General features: G+C 38.4%; 1 protein-coding gene across 3 annotated transcripts in view; it reads left to right on the forward strand.

The window, feature by feature from the left end:
• The window catches only part of ST7 (suppression of tumorigenicity 7), a 172690-nt gene that overhangs the window by 51467 nt on the left and 108364 nt on the right, over positions 1-12859 (forward strand). For all 3 annotated transcript variants that reach the window (XM_004676970.2, XM_004676969.2, XM_012721009.1), the window contains exon 2: positions 10191-10273. In XM_004676970.2, coding sequence (XP_004677027.1) covers positions 10191-10273 — 83 coding nt within the window. The remainder of the gene's footprint in view (positions 1-10190; positions 10274-12859) is intronic.

A 12859-nucleotide genomic window follows, 5' to 3' on the forward strand; every position in this document is an offset into this window, starting at 1 on the left:
TTTTGCTGAATATTTCCTTACTTTTCTGCTTTGAGAAATTGTTTGATTTTCTCTGTAACTATTGATTTGTCTCATGTTGTATTTTCCCAGATTTCTAAATCTGGTTTGTCTATGATGAAGTTTGAGAACTAACTCATTTTAGTGGTTTCTATGTTTTGTGTCTGTTTTTCATTCTTCAAGAGGCACTTAAACCAACAGTCTTGTCATCTCCTGTAATTACATGCCTCTGCATATTTTCTATTCTGTTAGTGAACAGTATTTATGGTTCTTGTGCGTGCATGAATCTGCTATAGCTACTTGCTAAGCATTGCCTAGAGCACTATGAAACTTGTGTATTTAGGTACTTTTTTTTTTTTTTTGTCTTGTCACTGAATACTCTGTGGTTATCCTTTCCATTTTCTGGATCATAGGAAGACCACTAGAAGATAGAAAGTAACTTTCCAGTATACTTTGTTTTCTAGTAAGTTGCATATAATGAATCTTTTTCCTAGTAATTTTTCCTCCCACATCTTCAATTTTTATATAGAAAATATTCTGCTATATTATTGATAATAAAGTAAAGCTTATAAATAAAATTAAAATACAGCTTAAGGGAAAAAAATGCATCAACATGCTAAAAGTTAACACAAGAAAGGGCTTCTGTAAACCAGTGAATTTCCAATAAAAATATAGACAACATGAGTCAACTGTTCACCAAAGAATAAAAACTAGAGAAAGTAAGCATGAAAAGATTTTAGCTTAGCAAGTCATCAAGGAAATACCTCCCTTCATTCTTTTACCCCTTCCTCCCTCCTTCCTTCTCTCTTTACTGCTCTCACTTTACCCATTTCCTCTCTCCTAATTTGTTAAAGGTTTAACAATATATAATACTTAACAAGGCAGGTGCTCTCACATACCACTGGAGTGGAAAGCAGCACAACCATACTGGAAACTAATTTGGCATATGAATTGGGACTTGATTCTAGTAACCTTTAGCCCATGAATATCATTTTGAGGAGTCCATTTTAAGAAATAATTAGAGATAATACAAAAGCATGTGCATTGCCATTTACCATAGTATTGGAGACATCAAAAACAACCCAAATTTCCAGTAACAGAAGTAATAATGTAAATTATAAAAACCTTAAAGGGCATATTATTGCATAGCAATTAGAATCATGTTCCAAAAAAAGTTTACTGACCTTGAAAAATGTTTACACTATAGTTTTAAATAAAGAAGAATGATGAGGCTTTGCAATCTATCAGAGAAAGGGGCCAGCTCTTCTAATGTCCATATTTATGTGCTATCTGTATTGCCTCTTTCTGTGAGAAATATCTGGCTCTGGATTTTATTTTTACCCATAGTAAGGTAAGTGAATAAGATACAGAATAAAATAGATCATAGAATAGAATGCATTAAAGTGTGCAGACATCATTCTTCACTGCTAATGATAACCTTGAGGGGCATCCATCATGGTCATTTAACAAGAAGTTTGTGTGGTAATGAATGGTTCCGTGATCAATCAGCCACCAGCCCCTCCGCCCCTATCTCAGGAGGAGGCCATGTCAATGCCTGTGTTGCAGAGGCCGAGACTGTGGTTTGGGCAGCCCCTTACTCTCAGATCCCAGAGGGCTCCCAGGCTAAGGGACTCTTTAATTAAAACACTGGAAACCTCAAAGAGCAAATCTGAACCGTGGGCATTCCTCTTTGTTTTATCACCCCAAATGTATCAGTTATCCAAAAGAAAAATATGCTCTCAAAGGTAAAGGGTGCAGGTTCTGGGTCAGGCAAAGCTGTGTTCCTTATAGCTGCAAGTCCATGGCTAAGTCATTTCACCTCAGTATGCCTCAGCTTTGCCCTCATAAAATGCAGGTAATGAAACTGCCAGGCTGTAGTCCCCATTTTTTAAATCAAGTGATAATATATATATATAATCACCCAAAATACAGAATAGCACTCAGTAAATTGTTAATTACTGTAAGGCAGCCTATTTCACTCAGTGTTTATTGAACTGAAATAAGTACTTAACAGTATGACTTGATAATACGCGTTTTTTGCGTTATAAAGATGGTAGGTATTTTGCAGATAATGATCTGAATTATATTGGAGATGGAATTTTTTGCAAGTTGTTGTGCACAGTAAGTAAAATGGGGTACAGACCTGGGGTACAGGCCAGAGGTGCAAGGTTGGTGAGAGGATGACCAGAGATGGAGTGGGGAGCAGAACAGGCAGATTGATGAAGTATACTGCTGAGGGGAGCAGTGGGTGAGACAGGAGAGGTCTGTCGTGCCATGTGGGTCAGCTCCCGGGCGGGGATAAAACTTTTGCTGATTTGGCTCTGGCCAGCTTTGTAGCGCTGCACTTTAACCACCAGAGAGGGCCCAGGCTTTGTTTTTACAGTATTGTGATGGGTAAGCTCCCAATGTGACATAGCTGGTCAGTCAGAGGCGCCTTCTCAGTTGTGGCACAGGATTTCCTTATGTGAACATGACTGACTCATTCAGACCCAGGACTGTGGGCTCATGAACCTGGGCTCATTACACTGTGGGTTTTAACCAACTGTGGATCCACCTGGAGATAAACTACCTGGGCTTGTAAGAATTTGGGCACTGGGGAAGATACAAAATTCTTCCCTTTTTAAATATATAATATACAGATGAATGGTTCAAGTGAGAGATTACTATCTGAAAACAATTTGAGAGAATAAGAATAAATTTGAAAGGCAGGGTAGGCCATCCATGGGATCGAGAGCATTTATTGTAGGAACAACATAGGGCACCTATAGTTCAGATCCATTAGTAGATTAAAAACAACAACACTCATGTACTAACATCAGAAAATATCAGTGTTTCAGTCCCCTTTGACTGTGGCACCTGTTGATTTTACTTGAAGCCAGGTGCACTCGTGACTTAAGCAGTCATAATTTGCCGCCAGCCCTTGCCCCAAAGAGATAATTTTAGGTGCCCTCTGGAACAGTAGCTAGTCATTTGGTGCAAATGCAAAGCCAAGTGTAGTTACCAGGATTGAAAATAACAAAGCGAAGGGCTTATTTTGGATAAGCAGGCAGTTGGAGCAGCTGGACACTGAAATGCCGGCATGCTGCTTAGTGTAGTGGCTTCCGGTGTGGCTTCTTTGTCTCTGTGGGTTGTTCATCCTTCCCGGAAGGGAGCACCTTGACAGTTTCCAGGAGACCTTGTGTTGTGGGGTGGCTTTTCATTCAAAAGAGAAGTAAACTAGTCATTGAACTTTTAAAGAATGTTATGAAAAGAAAAACCTAACTTAAAATCAAGTTTGTTTTTGCTGCTCCATGGCATGCAGCTGCTTACAGATCCAAGCTGTTATTTTCTTTTGAAACAAAATCTTTTTAAGTTAACACAGGATTTCAAAGCAAAACAAGAACAAGGTGCAAAAATTGGAATTAATAAAATAGAAAATAGATTTTTTTTTGTTTTGTTATTTAATCCCAACTGATCAAACAGGATATACATACATATAACAGGTATATATGTGTCAGGTTCAAAATGATGTCACTTGACATGCTTCACATTGTTTTAGTGGTTTACAACATTGTATGTAAGTTAGGGGTATAGGATCAAGCCTTCAGATGTATGTTACCACCATGGCCACCTCCAAAGCACCCATATGCTTTAATTTATATAAAAAAAGAAGAATCTCAGAGAAGGTAGACACATTTCTAATCATTAATCATATGTGTTTAGCAATTTGGTGTAAAAATAAACCAGTACTGTATTTCTTAGAAGAAAGTGGAAGAAAGCTTTGAGTTTTATTTATACTCTTTTGGTATTTATATTTTCCTTTAACTTAAGTCATACTTAATGGTAAACTCTCTTCTTATTCCTGACTTCCCATAGAAGTCTGCCTATGCCTGATGCCATAATTTCTTTACCACTCACTCACTGTCTTCAATCACTTGCAGTTTGACCTCGGCCCCTCTTGCCACCTCTAATCCCTAAGCACATGGAAAATAGCCACATCCTATAACATCTGTTCTAACCGACTACCCGCCTGCCAGCATTATGGGAGCCCCCTTATGAAATTACCCATGGGAGTGGTTGTTTTAGCTTTATCACCCAGCACTCTGTCCTTATACAGTCATCCCAGGTTCATTGAACACACTGAGCCTCTGGAACAAAGTCTGTGCTGGGTGCTGGAGGGTTGAGGCACCGTAAGGGATTATAGGCTTGAGGTGCCCAGAGCTCAGAGGATCATGTTTCTGCCAGGTTCCTGTAGCTATGCAGCATTATTATGGGGAAGATCTTCTTGCACTGGAGAATGCCTTTTTTCCTTCCTGTTGTTAGTTCATGAGAGATTCATATAATTGCCTTCAACTCTAAATGAACACATTTTCAATGTGGCTAAACTTGTAAGACTTAGATAAGCTTGTCTCTTTTTGACCAGAGTATAGTTCTTCATTATCAGCCTACTTGTAAATAAGAGGGAACAGATAATCTGGGAGCTTGCTTCACTTGTCCTTGGGGGTTACTGAGGCGTATGTGACTAGGCTTTGGACAGTCTTTCATGACTTGACAGATGGCCTTCTCCCAGCAAGGGGGAAGGAGCCATGAAGACTGAACACTGATGTAGTTTCCCAGGTCACAACTAAGAAAAAGAATGTGCTTGGCTCTGCTCTGAGTAGAGCCAAATGCCCAGTAAAGCAGAAACAGTATACCTGTATAGTTGCCAGGGCAGCATCAGTGGTGTGGGGATGAGTAGGCAGAATGATTTATGAGGGTTTCTTGCCATAGGACTGGGTCTAAAAATAACCTCCCATGTCTTTTTCCTCACAAGGGTAAATGCCACAGAATTTACCCAGGGAATTGTGATGCATAAAAGCTTGAGACCTCATCAGAGCCCAAGGAGATGAGGTGAAGGGCAAGAGAGGGGAAACAGAGCAGCAAATGAGACACAGTGTTCATGATGTGCTTTTGATCGACTGAACTGATGCTGTGCCCAGATGTAAAACAGATTTTTTTAATAAAACATAGAAATATTGTACATTTGAAATGTGCCTATGGAAAACAAAACAAAACACCAGACCATTTACTGGGGTAGTATGTGAAGATACTTGATTTCCCTACTGAGGAAAAAAACTCTCCGTTTCTGCTTTAAACTGGTGGATTTACAGACATTTATGGATCAGCTCATGCAATAACATGTGGTCATAGCAGCTGAGGTTGATGTTGTACATTATTTGTGGACTGTTAAAGTTATGGAGGTGAATTCAGGTGGCACCTGTTGTAATCCACTGAAATTAGCCAGACTTATCAGTGTCCACACTGATTTTTTAAAATTCATGAATTATATGTGATTGTACTAGTTTCATATCACTGCATAACAAATTATCAAATAAGTAGAAGCTTAAAACTACACACACTTATTATCTCACTGCTTCTGTGGGTCAGATATACAGGCATGATTTAGCTGGGTCTTTTGTTCTGGGTCTCAAGACCGTGCTATAATCCTGTCTGCAGTCGAGAGAGAGAATCTACCTTCCAAGCTCACTTGGATTGTTGGCAGAAATCGTTGTGGAGGAACTGAGTACTTTGGTTTAAGGTTGCCTGTTTTAAGGTTTGCCCCTTTGGTTTAAGGTTGCCTGGTTTAAGGTTTGCCCCTAGAGCCTGCTTGTCATCCATTGTCACAGAGGCTTCTCATTGTGGCCACTTACTTTCATTAAGTTAATAGGGGGATTTCTGGTGTGTCTCTTACCAAGATAGTATCTTACATATCTATTTTTTTAGAAAGAAATCTCATGTCCCATCCACATATAAGGGGAGGGAATTACATAAAGATTTGCATCACCAGGAGACAGGGATCAAGAGTCTCCTTGGGATTTGTCCAGTCCAGTGTCATTTTGAGCAAAAGAACCACCTGGAAGTCTGTTCAGAATTAATGTGTGCAAGCTAACCTATTAAAGCTTCTATCTTTCATTCTTTTGTAAATGAGGACAGGCAAAAGTAAACTTGTGGCCCACCCTGGTGGCGCAGCGGGTTAAAGCACAGCACTGAGAAGCTAAAGCCACTTCTGCATGAGTTCGATCCCCGCCTGCCCCAGAGGTGACCACATGGCGCGGCAGACCTCTCCTGGCCCACCCGCTGCTCCCCTCAGCAGTGTACTTCATCGATCTGTCTGTTCTACACCCCACTCTGTCTCTGGTGAATCCTCTCACCCTCCGCATCTCTGGCCTGTACCCCAGTTCTGTACGAATAAATAAATATTAAAAAAAAAAAAGTAAACTTGCTGCTTTATTTAATGGAAGTTGACTGGAAAGAAGAGAGAGAGGTCAGAAGGTTTTAAAGAACAATAACATGAAAAGGGAATATTCCCAAATCTCACATGAAAAAAAATTAAATGATAGATTAAGCTAATCCTGAGTGTTCCCTGGTCACTTTGGAGACCTGAGAGCAGTTTGAGGTAAAGTTCCTGTTTAACTAAATGTGCCTTAGGGTATATATATATTTTTGATCATTGTACCAAATGAGGGTAAATTTTTAATGGACATGAATATGTGTATGTGTGCTTTCTGTCAGTAAGTCAGAAATGTTACTTTGCATAAAATGAACAAAATCCTACTTCATCTTCTTAATCCCATCTCAGGTCCTGGAAGATACTGTGGCCTCCTTGATTATTAAAACGTTTGAGAATCAGCACACTTGAATTGTGGTTTAGGCTTTACTTTACCTTTTTTTTTTTTTTTATTTAAAGGCAGGTTCTGTTGCCACATTTTTTAAAAAAAGATTTATTTATTTATGCATACAGTACTAGGCTACAAGCCAGAGGTGCAGAGGCAGTGAGAGACTTCACTAGAGACAGACTGGGGAGCAGAACAGGCAGATTGAAAAGTACACTGCTGAGAGGAGCAGTGGGCAGGACAGGAGAGATCTGCAGTGCCATGTGGGACACCTCTCTGGCCGGGGATCAAACTCGTGAAGTGGCTGCTTCTGGTGTCATAGTGCTGTGCTTTAACCCGCTGTGTCACCAGGGAGGGCCCCCCTTACTCTGCTATAACAAAGGTGTTTTCCAGGAGTGTAATTTGGGAGATTGCTTGAATGTGGGAGATTGTTACAGAAATGTGGGAGAAGATTATTACAGAAATGTGGCTGATTGCTCACAGACAGAGCCTCACTGGGCCATTCCATATGATTCCTCGGTAGCTTTCTGACATTCTAGTTCTCTCCTTACAGAAGTGATTCTTCACTTTCCACAGTTCATCTGTTGTTCATGCTCTTATTGATCCTCTTATGTGATTCATAGAGGTTATTTAATTTGCAATTCTTGTATACACCCTCCTAGTTTATTTCTTGTGAGATCCTTACTTCTTCTTTCCCATTTACTCATTACTTAAATGAGAAGACTATGCCAAACTAAAGTATCTTCAGGTGCTTCATGTTGCAGTCTGAAGCTGCCCTTGAACTGATGCAATATTCTTGGAGCACTGACTTGTTAGCAGTACCCAGTTGGATCGAAACATTCATTAATTTTTTTCCCTCTGGATTGAGATGAGCCATTAGTAAAATTTTATGAATGCTTTTTTCACAAAGCAACATCAGGCTCAGTGCTCCTTGGTTTTCAGGCAGTCTGCGTGCAGTTTGCAGCCCTCCTTACTCAATGCAGTCATCTTTTATAGATTCCCCCTTCTTTCTGGGTGGCATCCTGTCTTTTCACCCCAATGAGAAGATCACAGTGGGTTTAGTATTAAAGGTCAGAGTCAAAAGGCTTCCATCTTTTTCTAGATCTTGAAACTTTCATCTTCTTGTATTTATTTATAGTTTCTCCTTTTCTAATGTAAGGTTACTGTTTCCAAGTAAAACCGAGGAATCTCATAAAAAGTTCTTTTTTTTCTTCATTTATCAATTAATTATTGAGTCTTTTGACCCCCAAGGGCCTGTAACTGTCAGTAGAAAATGTTCCCCTTCCACTGCTTTATGCTTTCATTATTGGGGAGTTGACAGCAGGGTACTAATACACCTCAAGGCAATTCTTTTCCTTCTTTCTTTAAGGAATGCAGTTCATTGTGTCTTATGTTTAGTTTGTTCACAGAGACTTACTGAAAAGTATATAGCTATGGATGTTCACAACTACAGAGTAATATAGCACAGACTTTGTTTTGCAACTTTATAAAAAAGATGGAGAATGTAGGGTCATTTAATGGTGTGAAGAAAGGAATTTAGGCATCTCAGCATTAGACACCTCAGTTATGGTCTTAAGATGGTTTGTTTGATTTTTTTCCTTTTTAAAAATTTCGCTCCTTTTACTGACTAGAATAGCAGTATATTCCACATGGAATATAAAAATATCAACATTTCATTTTAAAATTTTCTTTACTTTTTTTATTTAGGCAACATTGTTTTACAACACTGTCTATGATTCAGAGGCATAGGATCACACCTCAGATGCGTGTCTTCACACCACACTTACCACCTATCACCAAGGTACCCACAGCCCTCCTCCATAGTCCATCGGACCCCTTCCTCACATTGTTTATGATACTTATTTTTTAAGATAGCCAAGCAGATTTCTCCAGTCAACTGTCTCCTCTCTTGCCTGGTAGTCCTAGACTGACTGCTCCTTCTGTGTCTTTGTCTGCCTCTCAGGAAGTCAAGCTGTAGGCATTGACTGAGTGCTTTATAGCATTCCACACTCTTGTGATTACCAAAGAGAGACCACAAGTCTGTCAATTCATTGAAGAGTATGTGGGGGAGTATGTGGGAGTTTTGGAGAGGATGCCCATTACCTAGGAGGATGGAATTGGTGTACCTTCCACATCTGGATCTTTGTCAAGGGTCTACACCTCAAGCATCTTCCCTCCTCAACTGTTGCAGCTGCTGGGAAAGTCTAGGCTCTCCTTTGACACCTCAAACCAGGTCCTTCCTCTTCTACATTGTCCTTCTGTTCTTTCTTTTGCTCCCTTTGGCCTGGTTAATGCCTATTTATTCTTGGGGGCCTAGATTATATTTTTCCTTCTCCTGGGCCTCTACCCTAACCACTAGCCTTTTATGTGTTTTCATAAAATACCCCCCACAGGATCTATTTATGCATTTAGAACTTTGTGATAATTGCTTGTCTATATATGTTTCCAAATCAGACTGTAACCTTCTAGCGGGTTGGAGATATGTCTGGTCCATGCATTCATTCTTTGTCCATGGTCTCATTCATAAATAGTGGAATAATTGTTAAATAAGTGAATTTGGGATCTCTTTCATATTGGTAGATATGCTTTCTAGGTTGAGCCTGGAACAAATGCTAATGTATTTTCCCCTAATGACATTAAAGTCCTACTTCTAGTGTCCTTCATTCTAAAACTGAACTGGATATGATCCCTATCCACAAACAAATTCAATAAAGAAATGTGAATATGTGTGCAAAAAGCCCTTTGGCCAGTTGTTTTGGTTTAGTGCAATACCTAGCTATCAGAAAGACTTACTTAAAATATTAAAATTTACATAAATACATACTGTATATGTATACATGTATGTTACATTTACCACCTGTATAAAAATGTATAAATGAGCCTTATCATACAACCAGACAAACCAGATGGTTGATGTGAACAGAATAGCAGGAAGGTTTCTGACAGTGCACATTCATTTTTACTGAGATTTCATTGAATTCAGTTCTTTTAATGAGCAGTATAATGGCCTTTTGAGTAAACTTCAAAAAACTTTTAATAATATATATTAGCTTTTGTCAGTTGCTTCTTTCTTCTTTAAGTAACTATTATTATGATCTTTAGTAACTTCTATATGGTTATTTTCCATTTTTTCTATGGGTGAATTACTGCTTGTTATTTCATCAAGCACACTTATGTGTGGATCCTACAAAATATAAAGGGCATCTTCTTTTTCTTTTGACTTCAGTTTAGAAATCAACTTAAACTAGGCTCAGTGGTTCTGAATTGTTCACAAAAATAGTTGAGATGAAAATCATTCATACTAACAGTTTGGGGAAACAAAATACAAAGACTGTACTTTTTTTTTCTTTTATGTAGTTGCTTTTTTTTTTTTTTTTTAAGATATAGAACTTGCACCTAGTTGTCTGAGGCTCTGTGATTCTGAAGCATTTTAATGAGAATTTGTTATGGTGCTAAGAATTATCATCATTAAAAGCAAATGATTTCACCAGAAAAAAAGAGTTGTTTTTACTAACATAAGCATTCCTTGTTCATCTCCCTCCCTCTTTTTTTTTCTTTCAGTGAGCATGTTTTTGAATACATTAACACCGAAGTTCTACGTGGCCCTGACAGGCACTTCCTCACTAATATCAGGTCTTATTTTGGTAAGTGGTGGTGTCCTTCCTAATTGACAGCATGCTGATTACTAATATATTTATTACTATATGTGTGAAGAAGCCAAAGAGAAAGGTATCTGAGTTGAACTGAAGAGTTAGGCTGTTCCTTCCACAGAAGCACACTTTATGAAGCAGCAGGTATTACTGATTCATGTGAAACTTTGAGCAGAGGAAAACCTCTGATATAAGAAGACCTTGAAAGATATTTCTCCAAAAAACTTGGTCTGTTTCGAGGCAAAGTAACAACAATGTGATATGCAGCCTTTTAGTATGTTTCCCTAATCCAGTAGCCAGAGATGAAGAGATGAAGCATTACATTAAAAATAACATCTTGATATTATCTTTAACAGATTTGAAATATTTTATTGATTAAACAAATAGGAAAGCAAGTAAATTTTTTGGGTATATAATTTGAATAGCAATTTCATATTGAAACACTGACACATAGACTGGTTTTCCTTTGTGCATTCCTCTCAGGCAGGTTCTCTTAGGAACATTACCCACTAAGATGTTTAGTGTGCCACACACTGATCTAGGGACTTTACATGCTAACTTGTCAATTCCATACAATGGTTTAATGACCTTTTTTTTTAAAGTGTTATTTTTATTTTTCATACACATAAGCTGGAAAGGTAGAATAGGCAAGTAAGTAATCTGCCATAGTTTACGTAACTGTCAAATGAAGCAGGATTTCAGTCTAAGCAGTTTTGTACCAGAACCTGTGTTTTTATTTCACTGCCTCTTTAATTATGTTCTCAGCTACTTTTCTAGCTACCTAAACAAACACCAGGTCTATATTTTTATTTTAGTGGTATCTTGGTATGTCTTCACTGGGTTACATTTATTACCAATGTGGAGGTTCTTTTTTCCACTCTAGCAAGCGAGACCCAACAATCATTTTCCCTTCTAACTTAAGGTCTCAGTAGCTTCCTTCTCTTGACCTCCAAATAAAGGGGGTTTCGCTGGGCAGAGACTGTCTTTGTAGATCCAGAGTGGGGAGGCTTTCTCCCTGCATGTGGAGTGCAGCTGCTGAAACCCAATGATCACTGCTGTGCTGGCTTATGGCCTGTCTGCCTGGCAATGTTCTCAGGAAGCAGGGGCACTCCTGACCTTTGTGAAACTGAGCAGAAGAAAATCTCTGATATAAGAAGACTTTGAAAGATATTTCTCCAAAAAACTTGGTCTTGTGGAGGTCAAAGTAACTAGAATGTGGTAATAATAATAATAGCCCTTGATAGTTTTAGCCTCCTGCATTAGAGATTGTTGACATTGGTGTGTAGCCTTTAGTCTTTGGGGACTCAACTTTACAAGCCCTTTAAATGTACTCAGAGATGAGGTTTCTATTCAGCCACTGTTCTTTCTGTTAAGTGCATTTCAGAGAAAGGCAGCATTGAAGTAGAAGATCAGGTGCTTTACGAAATAGCTGTGTGCACAAAACTGCTTAGCAGTTCATTTCCTGGCACAAGAGAGACAATTGCCTAACTACTCAATCCTCTGAGTAACCTTAGGAGAGCCAGAAGTGAGCACTGACAATCAAGGGCCTCTAGGGAAATTGATTGTTTGAGGACTTCAGAATTCCTATGCTGAAGACTAGGTTTATCATGCAATTGGTGTCTTAGTAGATGTGAAAACAAGCAAACCAAACCTTGGCATTTCCCCTGTGCAGAAAAAGTCAACTAACTGAACAAATTTAGAAATAAAATGTGTTTGTCAAATTAAGCTTTTATACTTATTTATGCTTAAACACAAATGAGGCTTACTTCCTCTGTGTTTTACTAGGAATCGCTGCTAATTCTTAATTTAGTAGTTGAAAGGTAGCAATGATTTTCTTATACTACCTGCCTGTCACACTTCCCTTTTGATTCTTTGGTCCATATACCCCTCCAGACAGTGCTGTCCCTTGCTTAATTTGAAGCAACCCTCTGCCCAGTTGACACAGGCTTTCCATTCTCAGTCTAGTTCCAGCCACAGGAACTGTACCTGTTGGCATATCCCAAAATACCAATTTGTCTTTTATCTGTACTAGCAGGACATGATGACCAGTCTGCCTGATACAGTTTCTGAGGGTAATGTTTATTTCCGTGAGAACATTTATGGGCTTTATTTTTGATTTTGAGTTTGGTAAGGTGAATGCATGGAGAAGCCATCTCCTTTAATTTTCTCATAATATTAGTAGAATGAAGAGAAAAACATTGTTTATGGAGCATATACATTGGCATGAATATAAACATACTCTTATACCTACATTTCACACATGCATATTAAACGGATATTTTAAAATATCTACCTAGACCATAATTTATAAAAGTGAAAATACGAGCAAAAAAGAAAAAAAAGAATAGAATAGTAAATATGATAAAAGAATTAATTTATGGAGTAGTTGTCAAAGAATTACTTTTTTGTTTTTGAAAATGGGAGATGATTACGTAGGAATTAGTTATAACTGTCCATTTACTGAGTTCTACTCTATGCTAGATACTACATACATCATTTCACTTAACTCTCTTTGAAATTTTGTTTGGTAGATATAACCAGTGCCTTTACATTACTTAGTGTAGACAGAAGGTTGAATAA

This window comes from Condylura cristata, unplaced genomic scaffold (assembly GCF_000260355.1).
Source record: "Condylura cristata isolate star-nosed mole 26May11 unplaced genomic scaffold, ConCri1.0 scaffold00005, whole genome shotgun sequence".
NCBI lineage: Eukaryota > Metazoa > Chordata > Mammalia > Eulipotyphla > Talpidae > Condylura > Condylura cristata.